At 50.9% G+C, this 23,430-nt stretch overlaps 1 protein-coding gene across 2 annotated transcripts in view; it reads left to right on the top strand.

The window, feature by feature from the left end:
- TOX2 (TOX high mobility group box family member 2) overlaps nt 1–21,913 on the top strand; it is a 136,525-nt gene extending 114,612 nt beyond the window's left edge. For both annotated transcript variants that reach the window (XM_020281841.2, XM_076011136.1), the window contains exons 4-9: nt 10,218–10,457; nt 13,354–13,581; nt 17,418–17,498; nt 18,308–18,703; nt 19,383–19,510; nt 20,936–21,913. In XM_020281841.2, coding sequence (XP_020137430.2) covers nt 10,218–10,457; nt 13,354–13,581; nt 17,418–17,498; nt 18,308–18,703; nt 19,383–19,510; nt 20,936–20,972 — 1,110 coding nt within the window. In that variant the 3' untranslated portion in view covers nt 20,973–21,913. The remainder of the gene's footprint in view (nt 1–10,217; nt 10,458–13,353; nt 13,582–17,417; nt 17,499–18,307; nt 18,704–19,382; nt 19,511–20,935) is intronic.
- The last annotated feature ends 1,517 nt before the right edge of the window (nt 21,914–23,430 follow it).

The following is a 23,430-nucleotide window of genomic DNA, read 5'->3' on the forward strand; positions in this document are numbered from 1 at the left end:
ACGGGCTGCCGGGGTGTCCGCTCTGCGCGGCGGCAGAAGGTGGGAGGGGGAGGTGTGACTCCCCCCCCCCCCCCCCCCCCCCCCGCCGCTTGGGGATCTGGCACACAAGTCTGCTCTCCGCAGAGACTGCAAATGGGGAATTTGTGAAAAACGCCTTTGTGTTCCCGCAGCCCTGAGAATCTATTAAGCCCTGCGAGCCTAATTACGCTCGCAAGGCCGCCTCCTTACTGCTTCCTCTGCCTCGTCCTTCCTGGAGAGGGGCAGACGGGGCTCTGGAGCGCGGCCATGTGTTTCCAGGAGGGGCGCAGGGGGCCCGCTCCACGTGCTCCCAGACACCTCCCGAGAGCTGGCTGCGGGCCAGGCCCTCTGCGGGTGGCGCGGGGAGGCAGGTGTCTCCGCACACACGCCAGCAGGTGCTGCACGCGCCCGGGGAGCCCCAGGAGAGGCCAGGGAGAGGGGGAGCCCGGAGGATGGAGCAGGAGAGTGAGAGCAGGGAGGGCCTCTCTGAGGAGGTGGCGTTTCAGGTAAGCCTCGGAGGAAGATGACACAGAGGGCAGGTCCCCAATCTAGAGAGAATCCCAGAGAGCTCTGGGTAGGGGCCGGACAAGTCAGGAGGAGAGAGATTGTGGAACTTTGGGGGGCGTTTTGCAAGGTTTTGCTCAGTGGCCCGGGGAGCTGCTGAAAGGTGCTCAGCAGGGAGGAGACATCTATAGGCCAGAAGGGTCCCTCCGGTGGCCCGCACGGCACTTGGACTCAGGAAGCCAAACTCCTGTGCCTTGGGGGTCGAGCTTCACTCCCAGGGCCTCAGTGGCTCAGGACTTCCAGGCCACCTTGGGCCAGAGCACGCCCTCGGGCAGCGAGCCAGGAAACTGTCCACACCCACGGTGACCCTGTGGAGGGAGGGAGCCCCAGGGAGGCCAAGGGCAGAAGGGGAGGCCCCGCAGCACTGCTTAGCTGAGGAGGACGAAAGGTGATGGTGGCCAAGCGTGGTGGGCAGAGGAGTGTGGATTCTGATTGCGGTAGCCGTCTTGTGAGCTGATGGAGTGTTCTAGAATTCCCGGAGGGTTGGACATGGTCTGACCGCTTCTGTGTGCCTGTCCTGTGAGCTCACCCTTTTTCTTCCAAAGGCTGACGTTGGCTTCAAGCAGAGCTCTTTCTCCGGTGGGATGTGGGAATTTGGAGTCATCACCAGGGGACACCCGGTTTGTAGGGACCCGTGTAGGGGCCGCGGACTCCCCCAGGGGAGTGTGAGCGAGGAGTGAAGGTCGGGCAGACGGAGCAATGCCGGCCTTTAAGGAGTGGGCTGAAGACCAAGAGGGGCTGGCTCAAGAGGTGGCCCGGCAGCCAAGCGCCGGGCCCTGGGCAGAGGGAAGGGGCCGTGAGCAGAAGCCGCAGTCCCAGGAGTCCAGGACCGAGGAGTGTCTTGGGTAAGGCGTCAAAACTTAGAGGAAAAGCGTGATCCTTTGGAGAAACTCAGCTCCACCTTCGGCAGCTGTGTGATCACAGGCAAGTCTCTGAACCTCTCTGAGCCTTGGCTTCCTCCACCCAGGGCGATTATATTCTGTCCCTGGACACGTCGTGGGAATTAAATGAGCTCTACGTGGACGTGCGTAGCCCCATAGTAAGTGCTTTATAAAACTTTCTCCTCCCCGTGATGAGGACGGTGGTGAAGGCGAGGAAGAAGAGGCTTCTAGCAGTATAGACAGTAACAAGGACAGATGCCAGGAGAGTCCCTGATGGGAGGAGAGTCCCTAGTGACAGCGAGGAGAGACGGTTCTGTGCGCAGGTGGCTGCACGGGGAGGAAGGAGTGGGGACAGAAGTTTCTAGGAGACCTGGAGCTAAGAGAGGCTTTGAGTTAAAGGCGGGAGAGCCGGGAGCAGGATTTGATGCTGACGAGATGCAGCGGGCAGAGCAGGAGCCCAGAGCTGAAGCGACAGAGGGACAGAGGGTGAGGCCCCTGGAAGCAGAGGCTGGGATGGGGGCTCTTGAGAAGGTGGTTTGTGGAGGGAGGGCCCTCCGGAGAAGGGACGCACAGGGGCTGGGCAAGGATGTGGCCGCAGCTGGAGACTCGCAGGAGCACAGCTGCCCCACAGAGATGGGGGGCGGGGGGGGGTGGCCTTCTGCGGGGCGGAGCATTGGCGTGGGTGGCTGTCATCGGGTCTGACGCTGACAGCGTCCACTACGGTGAGCACCCTCCAATAGCAGGCCTCAAACTGGGGGCACGTTTTTTACTTTGGGGCCATCAGGACAGAGTTTTTTAGATGCCCTAGAAAATCCGGGGTGCTTAGTGGCTGTACCGTGTTTCGTTGGTTTGCACCTGCTACTCATCGGTCATGTAGTGTCTTTATGCGGGGTCTGTCTCCCTAAATGACTGTGGGACTGATGGGCAGCTGGGGAGGGGGCTCTCTCGTCCCCAGAGCTTAGCATCACGTCCCTCACAAAGTAGACATTCACGAAAGGCCTGAGCCTAGTTCACTGAGCATATATTCGTAACTACAGCAGGAGAAAATCTCCTCCGTGGAGAATTTGACATCCTTCCCAGATCACATCCAGTTCTGCTGCTGTGGCTTTAATTTTTCAATAGGTCCAGCAAGCATTTGCTATTGCCGTGTGCAGGCCCTAATCTGGATATCAGGAAAGTACAGAAAACTGTAGAAAGTCAGTAGTTCTGAAGAAGGTGCATTCTGTACATCCTACTCTTAAAAATGGGGAGGAAATGCTCATTCTTAAAAAAAAATTCAATTATATAGTGTATTCATGAGATGAGAAAAATTCGAAATCAGGAAAGATTGCTTTCAGATAAAATACGTGATCACTGGATTTAAAAATTCAGTGAAAGCAGCGAGCAACGCTGCTGCCGACAACCAAATAAGCAAAAACGATCAGCTCAACGTTTTCTCCCCAAACTCCAAGAATGTTTAAAAGCTCAAAATCATGCCTGGAAAATATAAAAGATCCTGATGATTCAATATGTGTTTAATAGGAATTTTAGAAAAAAGCCAATAATGAAATAAATAATTGTAGAGACTATCTCTTATCCGAAGAAAGTGGCAAATGTTCAGCTCAAAAGAATGTACCTCGTATCAGCAAAGTTAAATCTATTGCCCACATGCAAAAATTGCACAGTGTGATTATTTTTTACTTAGAGGTTTAAAAAAGCCATTATTATTATTATTGTTATTATTTGGATTGGATTTTGTTTTGAAAGGATCTGAATTTTAAGCAGCAGAGTAGCACGGCCTGATTTACATGTTTTAGAGCGAGGTCAGTGGTGTGGGAGGGAGAGGAATGTTCTCGGAGGTGGAGCCAACAGTGGTGTTGTCTGCACTAGGGCCTGGAGTAGTGAGGGAAAGGGAGAGGTCAAGGCTGGTGCCCCGGGTTTGTGGTTTGGGCAACTGCAAGAAAGATGGTGCGGTGTACTATTTTGGTAAAAAAAATAAATAAATAAATTAAATTAAAAACTGGGGAAGGAACAAAGTTAAGGAGCACCAAGAGCTCCGTTTGCAGCACGGAAAGTTTGACTTGCTTGCAGGGCATCCAAGTGAAGATGTCAATCAGGCAACTGAACGTAAGCATCTGGCGCCCGGGTTGGAGACGAGGAGTTCTGTGTTACCTTATTTCAGACACTTCATGGTACCTCATGTGGCCAGTCAAGTGGCGTGGGTGCCAGCCACTGCCCCTCATCCCAGACCTCCTAGAGCCCATGACATTGGAGTCCGACACTATGCTTTGAAGAGCCCATGTTGTTGTTCTTATTACCGTTTGCTTTGAATTCACTTGTGAAGAAATAAATATTACATTTTTATAATGTCCTTAAGCACTTGATAGTAATGTTTTATGTTTTAAACCTGCCCGTAAAGGTTTTATACTGTGTGTGTCCATCTGAGGTTTTTTTCACTCATTATTTTTGAATCCATTCATAGTAGGCATGGCTCTAGGTCGTTCCCATTAGCACTGTGCGGAATTCCATTATGTAAACATACCGCAGATTTTTGCCATTTCCGAACTGAGGAATACTTAGATTATTTCCAGTTTTTCTGGAATTAAAAACAAATGCTGTAATGATCACCATCTTTCTTGTAATGTGTAATTTTCAGAAGGTGACACCATAACGCTCATGCAAATATAAAATGAAAACGTGTCAAAGACTTAACTCAGTATTAATAAGAAAGCCGTGGAGATGGTAAATAGGTTCCAAGGAGAATCTGAAGAGTAGACACATACGTAGGCAATCGGGATGCTGAAATGAATTTCCTAATAAAGGAAAAACTGGTTAATATCTGTAGAGCAAGGGAATATGGTGGTTGGAATCATCTTTTCTACAGGGTGGGAACAATTATATCCCTACCAGACAAAATGTGTTTTGCGTTTTTATGGATAAGAGTGAGTTCCATACCACCTCACGCTCATTGGGATGGCAGAAAGAGAGAGAGAGAGAGAGACAGAGAGAGAGAGAGAGACAGAGAGAGAGAGAGAGAAGTGTGGCACGGATACGGAAAAACAGGATCTATTAATAGAACCCTTATGCACTGTTGGTGAAAATGTAAAATGGCGCAGCCACTATGGAAAACAGTATGGGGGTTTCTCAAAAATTAAAAATAGAGTGACCATATGACACAGCAATTCCAATTTTGGGTATATACTCAAAAGAACTAAAAGCAGGGTCTCCAAGAGATGCTATTTGTACATCCATGTTCATGGCAGCATTATTCACTATACCCCAAAGATGGAAGCAACCTAAGTGTCTATCAATCAGCAGATAGATGGGGAAACAACATGTGACATTTTACATGCGATGGCATATTGTTCAGCTTTAAAAGGGGAAGGAAGTTATGATCCATGCTACAATGTGGATGAACCTAAAAGACATTATGCTAAGTGAAATAAACCAATCACAAAAGAACAAATACTATATGATTGCACTTTCATGAGGTATCTAAATAGTCAAATTTCCATAGAGACAGAAAGTGGAATACTGGTTTCCAGGGACTCAGGGAAGGGAGGCATGGGAAGTCATTTAATAGGTACAGATCATCAGTTTTATAAGACAAAAAGAATTCTGTGGAATTCTGTTGATGGTTAGTAACACAACAATGTTAATGTACTTAATGCCACCAAACTATGCACTTAAAAATGGTTAAGATGCTAAATTTTGTTATGTATATTTTATCACAACTTAAATTTTTTTGAGACAGGGTCTCACTGTTGTCTGAGCTGAGTGCAGTGGCGTCATCATAGCTCACTGCAACCTCAAACACCTGGGCTCAAGCAATCCTCCCACCTCAGCCTTCCGAATAGCTGGCATGAGCCACTGTGCCCAGCCAATTTAAATTTTTGAATGATAAAAAAATACAGTTGCCTTAATATCATGTTTCTACAGCTTAAAAAGTTGTAAAATAGCCCCAAGACAAAGGCACATACTCCTATAAACTCAGATAACCCGGAGGCCCACTAGACAATGCCTACCAGTCCATTAAAAGGACACTCATTCGTCCATTTCAAAGTCTTTCACAATTTTTCCTGCAGGATGTGTGCTTTCTCATGCACATGGGCAAGTTCTTTACAGTAAACATGTGGAGTAGACATGCTAGGTGGTAGGGTGTGTGCATCTTCAATGTACTGGGTACTGTCAGATTTTTTTCCTAGCGAGTCCCACTTACTAGTTTTGTTTTTTGTTTTTTTTCTTATTTCGGCATATTATGGGGGTACAGATTTTAAGGTTTCAATAAATGCCCTTTCCCCCCCTCCCCCCACAAGTCTGAGTTTCCATCATGACCATCCCCCAGATGGTGCACATCTCACTCATTATGTATGTATATACCCGCCCCCCTCCCCCCTCCCACCTGCCCAATACCCTATTACTGTAGTTCCTATGTGTCCACTTAGGTGCTGCTCAGTTAATACCAGTTTGCTGGTGAGTATATGTGGTGCTAGTTTTTCCATTCTTGGGATACTTCACTTAGTAGTATGGGTTCCAGCTCTAACCAGGAGAATATAAGATGTGCTATATCACCGTTGTTTCTTAGAGCTGAATAGTACTCCATGGTATACATATACCACATTTTATTAATCCATTCTTGGATTGATGAGCACTTGGGCTGTTTCCACAGCCTTGCAATTATGAATTGTGCTGCCATAAACATTCGAGTGCAGGCCCCACTTACTAGTTTATATTCTCAACAGCAGTCTAAGCAGAAACCCAAACGGCCCAGTCAACTTGTGAAAAGGTGTCTAACCCCACTAGGAATCAGAACAGTGTGAATTACAATAACTTTGAGAGCATTTCACACTTAGCACGTTTGCAAAAATTCAAAAATCTATCATTATCAAGTGTTGGCAAGATATGAAATTACTAAGTCAGGAATAGCTGATGGCAGAATTCTAAAGCAGGCATCTAGGAAGAAAAATAAAACAAAACAAGCCCTATCACAAAACTGTAAGGCCAATTTGCCCTTGAGGAAATGGTGTCAGATTTTTGTTAAGACTTAGGGAAGGAAGAATATGTGCATATTAAGAAGGGAAGATTAACAAAAATTTGCATGCAAAAAAAAAAAATAAAATAAAATAAAAAAATAAAAAAAATAAAAAATAAAAATAAGAAGGGAAGAGAGGGATGTTTAGAAAATAGATTTTAAAATCTTCTATCCTTTAAAAGAGTTCACTTTAAGTCTGTTCCTTAGATCTCATTATGATTAATGTAAAAATAAAAAATATATAGCCGCTGGGCGTGGTGGCTCACGCCTGTAGTCCAAGCACTCTGGGAGGCCGAGGCGGGCGGATTGCTCAAGGTCAGGAGTTCGAATCCAGCCTGAGCGAGACGCTGTCTCTACTAAAAATAGAAAGAAATTAATTGATCAACTAAAAATATATATACAAAAAAATTAGCCAGGCATGGTGGCGCATGCCTGTAGTCCCAGCTACTCGGGAGGCTGAGGCAGGAGGATTGCTTGAGCCCAGGAGTTTGAGGTTGCTGTGAGCTAGGCTGACGCCACAGCACTCACTCTAGCCTGGGCAACAAAGCGAGACTCTGTCTCAAAATAAATAAATAAATACAAAATAAAAAAATAAAAAATATATATCATCACATATTAAGAATGGGGTTAGAAACCCAAATCTACCTATCTGCTGTTTACACTTAAAATGATGCAGGACAAAAATAAAACAGTGGAAAAATTGGAGTGATAAGGATAGAAGATTAAGTAGGATTTAATACAGAAACATTAATTTAGGCAAAGATGCTTATTTTTGTGTTTAGGAACAAGAAAAGCCATGATGAAGATATAACATTCTGGGACATTTAACTTTACGTCAGGAATGTAAGGAAGAAAACCTTACATTTAAATGTTATAGCCAAACGTAGGGGAGCACAACAGGAATGGCAGGCTTGAACCCATTTTTTCTTGAGATTTCACAGCTAAAATTGTCAAAACTGTTTCTTGAACAGACATACAGAGAAATTTGTATGGTACAGAGTAAATATTATTTCGGGTATACATAAAAATTTTACAAAAACTGATCATATCCTAAGCTGTAGTGAAAACCTCAACACATTCCAAAAGGATAAAATTCTAGGAGTCACCTTCTCTGCTCACAATAGCCAATTAATGAACACATTAGATGAACACATTCTTCCAAATAACTTTAGGGTAACAAAGAAAGTCAAATCTTAAGTGCAGAATAGTTGTAACATATTTATATCATGCAGCTAAAATTCTCTTTAGGGGAAAAATCATAGTTATATAGGGAGCAGGCTCTCTCAACCTCAGCACTGTTGACATTTTGGGATATATAATACTTTGTCGTGGGGAGGGAGAATCCCTGGCTGCTACTGACTAGATGCCAGTAGCACCCTCCCCCCTGTTGTCAGAACCCAGAATGTCTTCAGACAAATGACCCCTGCGTGGGAAAATGGCTCTTGTTTGAACACCTGCCCTAGATGATTCTATTACTAAAAAAGAAAATGTGAAAATAAATAGTTTAGTGTAAAAGCTAGATAAAAAGCAATATACGATACCTGAGGGTCAACATTAATAGAAAAGAAAGTGGAATTTAATTAATGCTCATAAAAGTTGTCAAATTGATTTTTTTTTAAATATAAGAACTCGTCCTTTGGATAGACAGTTAAAATATATAAACTCCTGAGAAGGAACATTTTAAAAGGCAGCATGCATTTCACAGTATTACAATGTTAAATGGGAATTTAACTATAAAAAGCATGGAATGTATTAAAAATATGATATTCCAGTTATCTGGATAAGATGGATAATTGTAAATATATTTGTATTATATAGAGATATATAGTAACCAAAGGAAAAGAAAGAAAGAAGATTAACCACTTAGAAATTTCAGAATTCTTCTCAGACAACTGTTGGATCAAAGAAGAAATTAAGAGTGAAATGAAAAAATAAGTCCATAAGAAAGAACAGTAGCAGCCAGGTGCAGCAGCCTGTTCCTGTAGTCCCTACTGAGGCTCAGCTGGGAGGATCACTTGAAACCAGGAGGTTGAGGCTATAGTGGCATCTGATGTCACCTGTGAATAGCCACTGTACTCCAGCCTGGGCAACACAGCAAGACCTTGGCTCTTTAAAAAAAAGAACAATCACAGGTATCTCTTAAATGATGAAGAAATCAACAAATTAAAAATGCAACTCAATAAGCCAGGTACCGAAAGACACTGCACAATCTCACTTACATGTGTGGAATCTTATAAATTCAAACTCCTAGAAGCAGAGAGTAGGATGGTGGTTCCTAGGGGCTGGGGGGTTACTAGGGTGGTTACTGGGGGGTTTGGGGAGGGTGGAGAGTAGGGAAGTGTTGGTCAAAGGATACAAAGTTTCTCTTAGACAGGAGGAATAAATTCTGGAGATCCGTTGGTAACTATAATTAATAATAATATATAGTACATGTGAAAATTGCTAAAAGAGTAGATTTTAAATATTCTCCTTCCAAAAGTGAAATGTGAAATGATGGATATATTAATTCGCTTGATCTAATCATTCTATAGTGTATACATACACCAAAACATCACGTTGTATACCATAAATATATACAATTTGTCATTTGCCCATTAAAACATTAAAATACAACTCAAAATTGAGGGGACAGCAACAATTATAAATCTTTAAAATGCAGAGGAAGGGATTACTAAAGATAAAATGCATTATTAAAGAATAGTGCAGAGAATTAGAATAGTGCAAAGAATTAGAAAACTGAGAAACAGAAGTGATAAATTTGAGATTTGATTATTTTAAGGAGAAAAGAACCCACATAGAATTGGAAACCCATTAGCTTGCCTAATGAAGAAAAAGTGAGAGGAAAATGCAGATATCTGACGTTAGAAATTAGAAGGGGGAAGTCACCACAGATGCAGAGGAAATAAAAATAATTATAAGAGCATGCAAATTGGTATGCTTTGCTGAATGGGGTGTATATATATTATATTTAGGTCAAAAAGTATATGCTATTCTAAATATATGTTTAGCATGAAAACTGCTTGCATGTAAAAATCAACAGCTTTCTTATATTCCAAAAATAACCAGTTGGAAAATGTCACAGGGAATAGAGTCAATAAGAAAGTTACTGAACTATGGGAAGAAAAGTACTAACCTTTTATCAAGGTATTTATTCAATGTATTTAACAAGCCGTTAGACAATATAAGGCTTACTGTTTGCTGGGTACATTTGATCCTTAACAACCCTAGAAGGTAGGTTTGATTATATCCGCATTTTACAGATGAAGAAACTGAGGCCCAGAGAGGTTAAGTAGCTTGACCAAAGCCACGCAGCTGGTAAGTGGCAGGACCAGGATTCAAAACGGAGTCAGTTTCCGGCATCTGTGCTGGTTCTGATCGTGCTGGGCGGTGAATGAGTGCAGAGGGGCACGGTGTTCCGGGAGGGCAGACTCGCTGTCATGAAGTGCTCCGTTCACAGCCAGACTGAGCTCTCTGGCAAGGGCCGGCTTGTCAACACAATGGCAAAGTGTCACGGAGCTCTAGGAGCTCCCCTAGCTGCACCGAATCACGCAGAGGTCAGAGTCACATGGAGCTCGACCTTGAGGTTCACCTGCCAGGGACCCAAAGCCGGCAGCGGCTCAGCATGGAGCCAGCCCACCCGTCCCCCCGACACTTCTCATCTGCCTGCTGAGTCTCAACACAGATGCGACGGCGTGGCAGGGCGGATCCTTTCTGACTCACCGCGCCCTGTCCTCCTCTCTTAGATCCAGGAGATGGTCCACTCGGAGGTGGCCGCCTACGACTCGGGCCGGCCAGGGCCGCTGCTGGGCCGCCCGGCGATGCTGGCCAGCCGCATGAGCGCCCTGGGCCAGTCGCAGCTCATCTCGCAGATGGGCGTCAGGAGCTGCGTGGCCCACGGCTCGCCGTCGCCCCCCGGGAGCAAGTCGGCGACGCCCTCTCCCTCCAGCTCGACTCAGGAGGAGGACTCGGAAGCCCACTTCAAGGTATGCGGGGCAGAGGGATGAAGGGGCCAAGCCATGTGGTGCCCTCCCGTCGGCGGGGACGGGTCCCCTGGGACACGGGCATCGCCGCCCTCTAGAAGAGACTAGAAAAGTGGCCGGGCCAGGGGTGGGGACTTGCGGCCTTGGGGCCACACGTGGCCTTCTGGATCCTCCAGTGCGGCCCTTTGACTGAATCCACATTTTACAGAACAGATCCTTTTAATAAATCGCTAACTTTCTGTCCAGGGTGATGTCAACACAATGACAAACTGTCAAGGAGCTGTAGGAGCTGGGGTTGCCCTAAGCGCTCTGAATCACGCAGGGGTCGAAGCCTCATGGAGCTTGACCTGGAGATTCACTTGTCAGGGACCCGAGGGGAGCTGCAGCCGCTGGGCCTCTTGCTGGAAAGCAAGGAAAAGGAAAGTCAGCAGGTGGAGCACCGGCTCCTGGGGACAGCACCCATGGGGGCTGGGGGATCGTGCTCTGCCTGCGGAATTTGTCCAGTGTCCTTGACCACCTCGGTCCCCTGTGTGTCCCCATGGCCTTGTGCATAAAGCAGAGGCAACTCCAACCAATGTGGAGGGGGTGGGGTGAGAACATGCCCTGAAAACGTGGCCAAGTCTTTCTCCTGCGTGGCCAGCGCGTCATCTGCAGTACGCATGGCTTCAGCAAGGCTGTCAGGGTCATGTTGCATGGCCATCTTGGCCTTTTAAAATATTGTGACAAAGAAGTGTGGTCCAGCAGAGGGCCCCTCTGGGCCCAGGGTATTCAATACTGACCTAGGGGGGCTGCTAAAAATGCCCCCCATTGGGGACCTGCCTCCCCCAGCATCGCTGGAGTCCAGAGTGGTCCAGCCTCTTCAAGAACACATCAGGGATGGGGGCCGCCACCTGTCCGGGCTCTGGGCCTTTCTTTGCACTGACTCCAAGCCTGCCTCCCTGATGGGGGGCATCTTGCTCTACTGGGGAGGGAATCAGAGGCCCCGAGAGGCCGGGGATGGGAGTATTTGCCGGAATCTCCAGCCAGCTGGTTGCAGAATCAAGACTTGACCCTGGGACTCCTGCCTCTGTCATCCTGGAGCCCTTTCTTCTTCGTAAGGGCCTCCCCCCCTTTTCCACGTGGTGGCCCTGCAGAGGCCGGGGCAGTAACCATGGTGCCCGTGCCACGAGACCCTGCCCCCTTGGACCGGGGGAAGGGCGCTTAGCTCCAAATCCTGGTTCAGCTTGGTCCTCAGGATGACTCAGCTTTTATCGTAGGGCAGGCAGGGACGGCTTTTATTTTACTTTTTATTCAACAAAGACTTCTAAAACACTCCCCGTGGGCCAGACACTGTTCTAAGCACATAAGTATTTGCCCATGTAATCCTCGTAACAATCTGGGTGGCAGGTACCATTATTATCTCCACTGGGCAGGTGGGGAAACTGAGGCACGGGCCGGTTAAGTAACTTACCCAGGGTCACACAGCCAGTAAGTGGCAGAGCCAGAACTCAAACCCAGGCAGCTACAGGTGCAGTTGTCATGTGTTCCCTTAAGGCCCTGCAGTGCCACATCTGCTCAGGCTTCATCGGTACAAGATGCGTCTTCGTCCCTTCATCTTGCTCTCGTCTCACCACGGTGCCGACAGAACTGAGGCTTGGACAGAGGGGTGGCTGCAGAGAAAGTGCCAGGAACAGAGCCAGGGTGCTGCAGACCCTGTCCCTCCCCGCCCCTCAGACGTGGAGGCCCGAGTCGTGTCCACTGGCCACCGTTCCCCTATCAGTTGGAGGTGTCACCTTCATCTTCCTGGCACACAGAGCCACAGTCTTCGCTGCAGGATCCAGAGCTTTTGAGCGAAGTCCTCTGTCTTTGTGTGGCCTCCGCGTCCCAACAGAGACCCACTGAGGTCTGTAGTGGGCACCCCAACCCCCGCCCCATCCTGGAAGCCCGGAATCAGGTGCCCACAGGATTATGGTCCTAGAGTCTTTCCGGGGTGTGGCCAACTGGCTCCAGGGTTGACCCCACTGGCTGTCACATTGGCCTCATCGCTTCCAGCCATCACAGGCATCCAGGGGACGGAGCCACCTGTCCGAAGTTGCAACTCAGAAATGTGGTGGAGGAGACCAACTTTCTGTAATCCAGGATAATCTTTGGATTATTTGTGATCACCACAGGAAGAACAGTTAGGAAAGAGTTATGTACCCCAGACTTCCGGTGCAGGCCCCCAATGACTGCACATGCTTCAGGTCATAGCAAAGCGTCGTCTAGCAGGCTCACTCAAGAATTATCTGGTTCTCTAGGAGGATGGGCCTTTGCTTTGACTCAAGATTCATTATTGACTAGGGAAGTTTGCAATTCTGTAAAAGTAGATGCTACCTTGGGGCGGGAGGGGGGGAGTGATAGGGATATAAATGATTTTTGTCTGATTACAAGGCAGATTAATTTTTCCCTGTAGAGATGCAAGTGATTTCTGTCCAGCAGAAAAGATTAAAAGTCCCAAAGGTGATAGTTTTATGGCTCTATAGGACATTAACCAATTTTACATGTAATTTACCAATGTAATTTACTAATGTGATTTCAGCATTCTTTCAGTGACTATAAAGACTTCTCTTCCTCCTGCATGTCTTTGAATCAACTTTATAGTCAATCTGATTCTCTTTCATGAGTTAAAGAAGCACCCAAGGATTTTATCCGGGGTGGGGGGCGAGGGGCTGTCTGTTGCCTCCCCGACCGAGCGTGGGGTCCTCCTGGCAGTGTTGGAGCCCTGTGGGGGCAGCGCCTGTCACTGCCTTGTGTCAGCAGGACCGGACAGGCACACGGGGCTGTCGAGGAAAGTCCGGCCCGGCCCAGGGCTGCGTGGATCACCTTCCGCAGGAGGCCTTTAAAGGCTTCTTTGGTTTTCTGATTTCCTCTCCTCGGGCAGATCTCGGGAGAAAAGAGACCCTCGTCTGACCAAGGGAAAAAGGCCAAGAACCCCAAGAAGAAGAAAAAGAAGGACCCCAACGAGCCACAGAAGCCTGTGTCAGCCTACGCGCTCTTCTTCAGAGACACTCAGGCCGCCATCAAGGGACAGAACCCCAGCGCCACCTTCGGGGACGTGTCCAAGATCGTGGCCTCCATGTGGGACAGCTTGGGAGAGGAGCAGAAGCAGGTGAGCCCCCGTCCCTTTCTGGGCCATCCTCTTTGTGGTCCTAGAGCCAGGGACAGACTTTGGAGGGCTGAAACCAAGCCCTGCCTCTGGGATGAGAGACTCACGCAGAGTCCTTCCTGGGCTCAGTTTGCTCATCTGTAAACTGGGAAGCTAGATTCCTTCCAGTTCTACTGTGACCGGCTGCGCTCACTAGTGCCTTAACCATGCCGGCCCTCTGCTTCTCCATCTATGAAATGAGAATAGGCACCTCATCCATCTTGTCCTCCAGCCCTCAAAGTCTGGAGTCCCGGCCAGAGCCTCTTACCCCACTGACCATGTGCCTGTGGCCTCCTCTGAAGGCCTCCAGGGGAAATAGAGTGCATAGGTAAATGCAATGACCAGTTGTGTGCTGTGTGACTTCAGGCTGACCACGTAACCTCTCTGAGCCTCTGTTTTCCTATCTGTAAAACAGGGGTGTTGGTGCTATGCTGGGCTCCCCCTCCACTATGTCACTGAATTTGTACAACACCCTGTGGAGCAGCCACTGCTTCCCGCTTTCCTATTTTGATAAGAGGAGATGGAGACACCAAGAGGCTAAGTGACTGGGCCAGGGTCACCATTGAGAATCAGGGGACAGACAGGATTTGCATTCAGACCTGTAGAACCAGGAAGCTCAGTGAAGCTATGAGCGTAAGAGATGATAATGAAATAGCGGATAAGTAAATTTAAAATTACAGTTGTGATTGTGTCATGTGCCAAGATGGGACATGGTACATGAGAGTGAAAAGAGAGGGAACAGACGTAGTCCTGGGGGTCAGTCTCCAGGTGAGACCTGAGGGTGAGCCACCAGAGGGGAAGCACCCCAGGTAGGGAGGCCTGGCCAGGGAAGGACAGGTATGCATGAATGAACAGAGACCAGGATGGCCGGAGAGGAGACAGTGTCGCTGTGGCAGAGGCATTGCTGGAGAGGAGGGCAGGGCCCTGCAGGCCTTGGAAGGAGTCGAGAATTTTATGCACAGGAGGGGCCCGTGCGGCTGCATAAGGCGAGCGAGAGTGGATGTGGCCGGTCCCACAGTCACCCACATGGGAGAGGACAGTGGCCTGGACCGGGTGTTTGGCGTAGGGGACCCAGAGCGTGCCGTGGAAGTCACCTGCTTGGATCTGGGTTGTGTTCTGGGTCAATGGAGGTGCCTTTTGCTGAGACGGGAGACACAGGAAGAGCAGCAGGCTTAGAGCCAGGGAGAGAGATTATTATTATTATCTTAAACATCTCCTTTTTCACATTCTAAAATTTTCACTTATTTTAGAATGCATTATAGTGTGAATGGTTTATTTGTGAGATCACCCCAAAATCTGCTGGCAGGGGAGTGGGGAAGTGAGACAGGGAAGGGAAGGCAGATTGTCAAAGAAGCTACCACTGCGGGCGACAGGAAGGTGACCCCGCTGGGGAACTCAGGGGCCAGCGCAGAACCCGCCATGCCTTAGAGTGACCCCATCTGAGGTGCTGCAAGGGTGCTGGGGGGGACACTGGCTTTTGTCACTCACTGGCGGAGAGCTGCTCCGGGGGACATTAATTCTCCAGCGCTCCTGGCCTGCTGTGCACGTGGCAGACCAGGCTGCTGCTGCCAGCATGCACCCTCAGGCAAAGGGACACCGCTGCTGTCGGCTGGAAGCTGAGCTTGTGTGTAGCACAGTGGTAAGGGCCTAGGGGATAAGGGACAGGCACTGCCAGCCTCTGCCATGGGGACGTTTGTCATTTTCACTGGTTTGTGGGCATCCATTCCCCTTCCTAAGAAGACCTCGGTTTCTTTGGTGGCAGGGGGAATTTCCTCTCCCTTTTGTACACGGTCTGAGGGGACAGTGGTCTCGGGTGCTCTGTCCCTGGACGGTGACACTCCTTCCCACAGAGGCCGCCTCTGGCCCCGTTCAACGCAGCCCAGGGGCCGGCGAAGGTGGTTGAGGGTCCTACCTCCTGCCTTGGTCCTGTTTCTGAGCTTTTGATTCGTTTTTCTTGACCTTTCTGGTGTATTTTTTATCAATCTGAGAACTTGTTACATATTTATTCCCATCCGATGATTGCTAGATCTCTCCTTTTACTCAATACATTATAAATGGCATGTTTTTGAGTTTTTTTTTCACATTTTTCTGGCAGATTGTTGTTGATGTATAAAGAAGTTAAGAATTTATTTTGCACCTACCTGCCTGGCTAAACTATTTTATTTCTGATCATTTTAAATTAATTCCTGGATCTTCCAGGTTAATACACACACACACACACACACACACACACACACACACACGCATCTCCCTATATACATATATATGCATATGTCTATAAATATACAGATGTGTGTATATATCTATCTTACAAATGATGATGATGATAATTTTGTTTCTTTATTTTTGTCTCATTTCCCATATTTATATTTCTAATTTTGTTTTCTTTTCCCAGCTACTCTGACTAGGATTCTAAAAACATATGTTCAATAATGATGGGGATAATGGTCTTCTTAGTTTCTTTGGATTACTTCTCATGTTTCACTATTAAATAAGGCTGGCTGAGAGCTTGTATCCATTTTTTAAAATCACATTAAGAAATTTTATGTATAGTCCTATTTTACTAATAATTAATATACTAATAACCAAGGGAAATGTTATTGAGAAAATTATAGGAAACAAACAAAAAATTTAAAAAAAACCCACTTCTCCCCCAAAAGTTCCAAGCCTGGCTGATTAATGAGAAAGCTCTTTCAAAGCATCAAAGAATAGACAATTCTAGAGCTTAGAAAAATGAAAACCTTCACAAGTCTTTATACACAATGTAATCTTGACAATCAGACATAATAATGAAGCTAACTGTATCAGTTTTGAATGTGTAACAAACACTTCCAAAACTTAATGGCTTCAAACAACAACCATTTATTCAACTCACAATTCTGAGGGCCCATGAGCTGTGCTGGGCTCAGCTGAGTGGTTCTTCTGCTACCCTTAGCTGGGCTCACTCATGTGTTTGTAGTCAACTGCCAATAAATTAAGCAGTTCTGCTTTGGGGAGTTGGGTGGCTATCAGTTAAGAGCAGTGGGAACTCAAAGGTTGTGGGTTCGTATCCCACAAGAGTATAAATGAAAATTGTATAAAAAAATAAAGAGCAGTGGGGCCAAACTGGGCCATGTGTCTCTCATCATCCAGCAGTCTAGCTCAGGCTTGTTCACATAGCAACTCAGAGTTCCAAGAACAGTGAGAGGACAAGCCCCAATGTGTAAGCACTTTTCCAGTCTCTGCTTGCATCAAATTTGCTCTCATCCTATTGGCCAAAGCAGATCTTAAGGTCAAACCCCATGTCATTGTGGGAGGGTTCTACCAAAAGGTATGGACACGAGGTGTGAACACACTGGCCTCTCCTAAAATAACATATGAATCTAGGTCTGAAATGCCTAATAAACATATTAGCAAATTGAATCCAGATTCACATACTATGAACGAGTAGGGTTCATTCTAGGATGCAAAGATGGTGCAACATGAAGAGATCTGCACTGTGCTGGATCAAAATAGGGGGCTTCAAGGGGCCCTGTCTTTTTATAGTCAGTGTGCTGGTGTGACCTGGAGGTCCAGAGAGGTGAAGCATATTGCCCAAGAGCACAGAGTAACTTGGCTGAGGAACTGGGATATACCCTGGCCTCCATAAATCCCTGTGCAGTTCTCCCAGAAGGGGGCTGGTGGGTGACTGACCCAGTTTCTGAACCCAGCACCCCCATCCATGCATGGCCCTCGAATCCACGCCTTCCCATCCCAGGCCCCTGCCCTGCGTCTCCTCTCTAACATTCTCCCCAGCGCTGCCCATGTGTTGGATCTTTCAGGCCTACAAGAGGAAGACCGAAGCAGCGAAAAAGGAGTATCTGAAGGCTCTGGCCGCCTACAGGGCTAGCCTCGTCTCCAAGGTAACGCCTGGAGTCCCCGGGCACAGCCCTGATGGGGGGAGCACCCGAGGGAGGGAGTGACGACTGGGGCCACGGGAGTGGTCAGCACCGCAGGTCTTGGAAAGGATGGGTGAGACCGACGTGGTCACGCCTGCAGTTTGTGCATGGTGCACGCTCACTCAGGCACTTCACATGCATCCCACCTCATCGAACTCTCCCCAGACCCCGCGCCCGTTAAGCAGCTTGCCCGAAACTATCCAGTTTGTCAAAGTGTCTGTGCTAGGATTCAGCCCAATTTTGCCAGTTTTCAAATTTTGGCCTTCACTCCCGACCACTGGTGGGGTTCGGGACTCGCGACCCCAAAATACAGCATCTCGTCACCACGCTCTCTGCCCCTCTGTCGACACCAGCCACGCAAGGGGCGAGGTGCGGCTGCGGACGCGTGGCCCACGTAGAGGCGGGTGCTGTCCTGGAAGCCGTCACAGGGGAGATGGCATCTGTGTGGGGCCGCAAAGGCCAAGGAAAGGGGGTGTTTGAGGCCGAGGGAATGACACGGGGGAAGGCAGGGCTGGGAGGACGGCACGCCTGGGTGGTGCTGGGTCCACCGGCCCGGCTGGGGAGCTGGTACTCCCCTGGGCAGAGGACCCCCCCCCCAGGGAGAAAAGCAGGGGCTAGTCGGATGGCCAGAGCCAAGTGTACTGGGACCCTGTGTTAGCTCTGCTTACAGAGCCAGCGGGGGCCGGGGCAGAGGGTGGCAGAGCCTCCTGGCCTCACAGCCCAAGTTCTGGCTTGTCCCTCTTCCCCAGTGACTGGTTTCTGTCTCCTCCCAGAGCTCCCCGGACCAAGGCGAGACCAAGAGCACTCAGGCGAACCCGCCAGCCAAAATGCTGCCGCCCAAGCAGCCCATGTATGCCATGCCGGGCCTGGCCTCCTTCCTGACGCCGTCGGACCTGCAGGCCTTCCGCAGCGGGGCCTCTCCGGCCAGCCTCGCCCGGACGCTGGGCTCCAAGTCGCTGCTGCCTGGCCTCAGCGCGTCCCCGCCGCCGCCACCCTCCTTCCCGCTCAGCCCCCCGCTGCACCAGCAGCTGCCACTGCCCCCCCACGCACAGGGCGCCCTCCTCAGCCCCCCTGTCAGCATGTCCCCAGCCCCCCAGGCCCCTGTCCTGCCCACCCCCATGGCACTCCAGGTGCAGCTGGCGATGAGCCCCTCACCTCCAGGGCCACAGGTAAGCAGGGTGGGGCAGCGGCGAGCCCTTCTGCGACCCCAGGTGGGGAGGGGAAGTGGCTTGGGATTTCAGATCCTGGCACTGCCACTCACCAGCGATGTGACCTCAGCCTTGGCGCCTGACCTCTCTAAGCCTCAGCTGTGACATGGGTCTGGTACACCGTACCCGAGACGTACCTGGCTGTCGGGAACAGTTGATGAGTTGCCAGGCAGATTCTTAGGCTACTCCAGGCCCTCCTTCCCACACGCCTTGTCCATCCCAGCTCCTGGGCCACCGTGGCTTCTGCGGGATCAGCCCTAGTCCCTGGCTCTCCCCAAAGCCTTCAAGGCCTGGCTCCTGCTGACTGTGCACAGGGACTGTTGCAGGGTCACACAGCCCCTGGAAGGTGTTCAGCCCAATGACTCCATTTTACAGATTGGGAAACTGCAGCAATGCCCTGAAAGCAAAGTCTGTCACCCCGATTCAGCTAAGACAAGGGTTGAATATTTGGAAACATGCTGTGCTGGGGGAAAGGAGGATGCATTAGAAGCAGAGTGGTCATTGTGTGTGACCCAGAGGAAGTGTCTCTGCAGAGCGAGGATGCCCTCCGCATGGGGTCCCCTCCCCACCCCCTGGGCTGCCTGAGACAGCGCCCCCCCACCATCTCTCCTCGGCTGACCGTGTCCTCCTTCCTCTGCAGGACTTCCCCCACATCTCTGAGTTCCCTGGCAGCTCAGGCCCCCGCTCTCCCGGCCCGTCCAACCCCACGAGCAGCGGGGACTGGGACAGCAGTTACCCCAGCGGGGAGTGCGGCATCAGCACCTGCAGGTCAGTCCTCCTGGCGCGACACTGGCCCTGCCTCTGTCCTGCTGGCATGGGAGAGTGGGAACGGGGCACCCAGGGGAAGGGGCCTCGGCGCAGCCCTGTGGTCGCTGCCAGCCCTGCAGGGGCGGGTGGAGTCTAAAGGAGAGGACGCCCGGCCGGGTGGGCCCTCGACGGGGAGGCCTGCTCGGGAAGTGAGGCTGTCTCAGTCTTGCTTTTTTCTTCCTTCCCGTGACATTCACAGAGGGGTCCCGTGTCTCAGGCCGGGTTCCCTAGAGGCAGAGCCTGAGGACGCAGGGAATAGGTGCTCAGGGTCCTCGAGTTTGCAGGAGAAGGGGGTGAGGGAGGCGGACAGGGTGGGGACAGGAGCTGGCCAGGATGTGGCCTCAGCTGGACCCCCGCTCCCGCCTGACCCCACGGGAGCCCGGGAGCGTGACGGTACCGCAGAGTGTGCAGAATGGGGCCCGCCCGTGGGTCGGGACCGGGCTGTGTGTACCCTGTGTCAGGTGGCCCCGGCCGTGGGCTCCCCGGGACAGTGTAGCCCCTGGGCAGGGCAGTCCCCATTCAGCCATGGCCAGTGCTCTGGGGAAGAGGGCAGCTGAGAACGCAGGACGGGGGACCAACTGCCCAGGCTCTGGCCTCACGGGGCTCCTTCCCGGTGCTTCGTGGGCCTCCTGCCTCGGGCCTCCCCTCCCATCCTGCGCTCTTAGTCTTTCAAACGCTGTCCCAGCGACAGCGCCACAGCCTGGAAGGCACAGCACCATGTTTATTAGTGACCATGGCTGCCCTGGCCTGAGGTGGGGGCCTTCCAGCCCAGGGCTGCCCCCTGCCAAGGTCGCCAGTGCTCTGGGCACTGCACAAGCCAAAGGGGCTCATGCCCCTTTCCAGCACGCCTGGGGAGACGTTCTCCGTGGGCAAGCAAGCATTCCCTCCCCACTCCCTACGGGTGCAGACCCCACCCCAGCCCTCCCCTCACCGTGGGAAGCCGAGGCAGTGTCTTTAGTGGACATCCCAGAATGTCAGAGCTTCCTGAGGCTGGCCCTTCACGCCCGGCGTGGAGGCCGGACCACAGCAGTGCCCTATTTTAAAAACATAAAGATCACCTGTCCTCCCTTAAGCCCGTTTGAAATTTACAAATGAAAGTCCTGCAATTAAAAACCCACCGAGAGCCGTGGTGACGTTGGCGTGGGCTTCCGTGCAGGACGGGCACACCGCCGCCCTTCCTCCCAGAGCTGAGGACCCGGTGGTCCCTGCTGGGATTCCAGGGGGGCTTGTCTCTGCGTGGCGGGTGGTCCGGGGGGGCATGGCCGTGTGTCCCTCTGCAGAGGGCTGCTGGATCAGGCAGAGTGACGGGCCAGACTGCCGCGGTCCCGGGGCCCCCCAGGCCGGGGTGGGCTCAGCAGCTCTGACAGCCCCTCCTCTCTCCCACAGCCTGCTCCCCAGGGACAAGTCACTCTACCTCACCTAAGCCCGCCTCCCCCCCTCCCTGAGGCTCACTGGAAGGGCGCTGCTCCGGGCCTGAAGGGCTGACAGCAGAAAAGAGGCCTTGGCAGGAGGCAGGGTGACTGATCCGAGAGAGAGCAGTGGCACACCAGTGCCCCGGGGCTGAGTCTCTCCCTCGACCTCCCACCAGACTCTGCAGAGGCGGCCCACTGCCCGCCGCCAGCCCAAAGAACCTGCAGGAACCTTCTGCCCGCTGACCTGCTTGCTCCAGGGTAGCTGTGGACCCCGCTCCTCACCCTGCACACGGTACCCTACATCTGGATGCCTGGCCCCAGCCCAGCCCGCGTGGTGGCCCCCGGCGGGGTCTCCTAGCAACAGACGCCCACCCCAGATGCACGGCCGGGGCCGGGCCGCCATGGACGTGCGCGTATAACGGTTTTCCAGCGTGAACAAAAGAGTATGAAACCTATGAACTGTTGGCTCCGTGTAAGTAGTTGGCTAAGTGTTTTAGAACTGTGCTGAAGACATCTGTAAGATTATTTTGTGGGGGAAAAAGTAGTTTCCTTTAAGGTAAAAAAGCATTTTATATGACCCTTAGCACATTTTTTTTGTTTTGTTTTAAGTTTTATGTTAAGGGAGACGTGCACAAAAGCGGCCGCCAAACCGTTTCCTTGTCTGCACAGCCAGCACCGGACAGTGACAGCCACCCTTGCAGGGTCGCTGTTTTCCTTTAACCATATGTCCATCTATTTAAAATTGCCAACCATGACCTTTGTCTATTTATGAAGAGACCTTGAGAACAACACAGTTGCAGCTTATCATAACGTGTGTGTGGTTTTGGGGTTTGGTTTTGGTTTTGGTTCTTGACGTCGTGTGCAGCTGTTTCCTGGCCCTGGCGAATGTGTGTCTCGGTGCCCAGTGCTTCTCTCCACTCTCTTTATAATAAAACTTCTGAAACGCTGAAAACAAGTCTGTGTCGTCTTCTTGCGCTTTTGTGAGCCGGGGCCGGGCCTCCTGAAGTGGCATTTGGTGGTGGCTCGGCCGGGACAGAGCCCCTCATGGCAGGCAGGCCTGGGGAGCAGTCTCCCTTGCCAGTCCCCAGCCCGCACGGGTCTGCATGTGGGTGACAGGGCCACCCTGACCTCAGTCTTGCCATGTAAAGAAGTGAGATAAAAACGGTGCAGACCCATGGGGTTCTGGTGATGATGGGCAGAGAGCCACCACACCAGAGCGGGCGTCAGCAGGGGACAGTGGCGACCCCCCCCAAGCCCCTGGAGGATGGGGTCTCGCAGGCTGGTGGAGATGAGGGAGCCCTGGGAGGGGGACAGGGGGCTTCTCCCAACTGCGTGTAGGCAGTGTTCTAGACGGGGGACCCTCTAAACCAGGTTTCCCAGCAGATGTTAGGTGGTGGCACTTATAAAAAGTAATAATAGTAATGGGACTATTTTACATCTGGAAAATAACGATTGCCTGGTGTGAAGGAGTCGTCAGCGGGAGGCTGCAGGCGGTGGCATCTGCTGGTGACACAGCTGCTCTGAAGTGGGGGGCAGGTGCCCCTGCTCCCAGCCAGGCCCGTGACCCTGGCGGAGCCCCACGTTCAGGACGGCTCTCGGGGCCTCTCGTCCCCACTCGTGGGCAGCCCCTCCGGGAGGGCGGGGCCCTTTCTCCGCGAGCAGTCTCTTCACTGGAGGGCGTTTTGTCATCCACTTTGGAACAAGAAAAAAGAAACCCCAAACAAACAAAAACAACCCGCCTCACGTCAGTACAGCACGACGCAGAGCGTAAATACTCCGTGTGGTTACGGCTTCCGTTCCGTGTGCAGCTCGTCAGTGACACGATGATGGCTTAGACGGTTTAATATTTGACTCTTGCTTTTGTATGTAAGAAAACAGCAGCACTGGGATCCGCAGACAGCCTCGACGACACGCGTGGGGGCCGTCCGATCCGTGCCTCCGGTGCCCGGGGCTCAGGCGTCCTCGGGAAGCGTCCACACCACAGGGCGCATGTCGGCTGCACGGGCCACTCGGAGACCCCAGTCTCAGCACCCTGCTCAGCACATCGGGGACTGTCGTGGGGGGTGTCCTGGGGCCCCGGAGGGTGGGCACAGAGCCAGTAGTGCAATGGACCCAGCCAAAAGGTGGCTTTTGGGGCCAGGGAGTGAGCGTGGGTGGTCTCGGTCCGTGCGGGCTGCCATGACAGAATGCCACGGGCGGGGAAACTGCAGCCTTCTGATATCAAGACTGTTCTTTTTTAAGCACCAAAGGAAGCAGAACAGCCTCATCTTTCTCTACTGCACCCCTTTTAATAAAAGATTTGTTCTGTAGAATTTGGATTCAGCGAGAAGGCTGCACTTATGGACCTAGAAGGCCATATAGGGCCTTGAGGCTGCAGGTTGCCCGAGTGGCGTATGACAACAGAAATGTATTTCTTGGAGTGCTAGAGTCCAAAAGTCCAAGGTCAAGGCTCCAGTAGATCTGGCGTCT

This window comes from Microcebus murinus, chromosome 16, assembly GCF_040939455.1.
Source record: "Microcebus murinus isolate Inina chromosome 16, M.murinus_Inina_mat1.0, whole genome shotgun sequence".
In the NCBI taxonomy this organism is placed as follows: Eukaryota; Metazoa; Chordata; class Mammalia; order Primates; family Cheirogaleidae; genus Microcebus; species Microcebus murinus.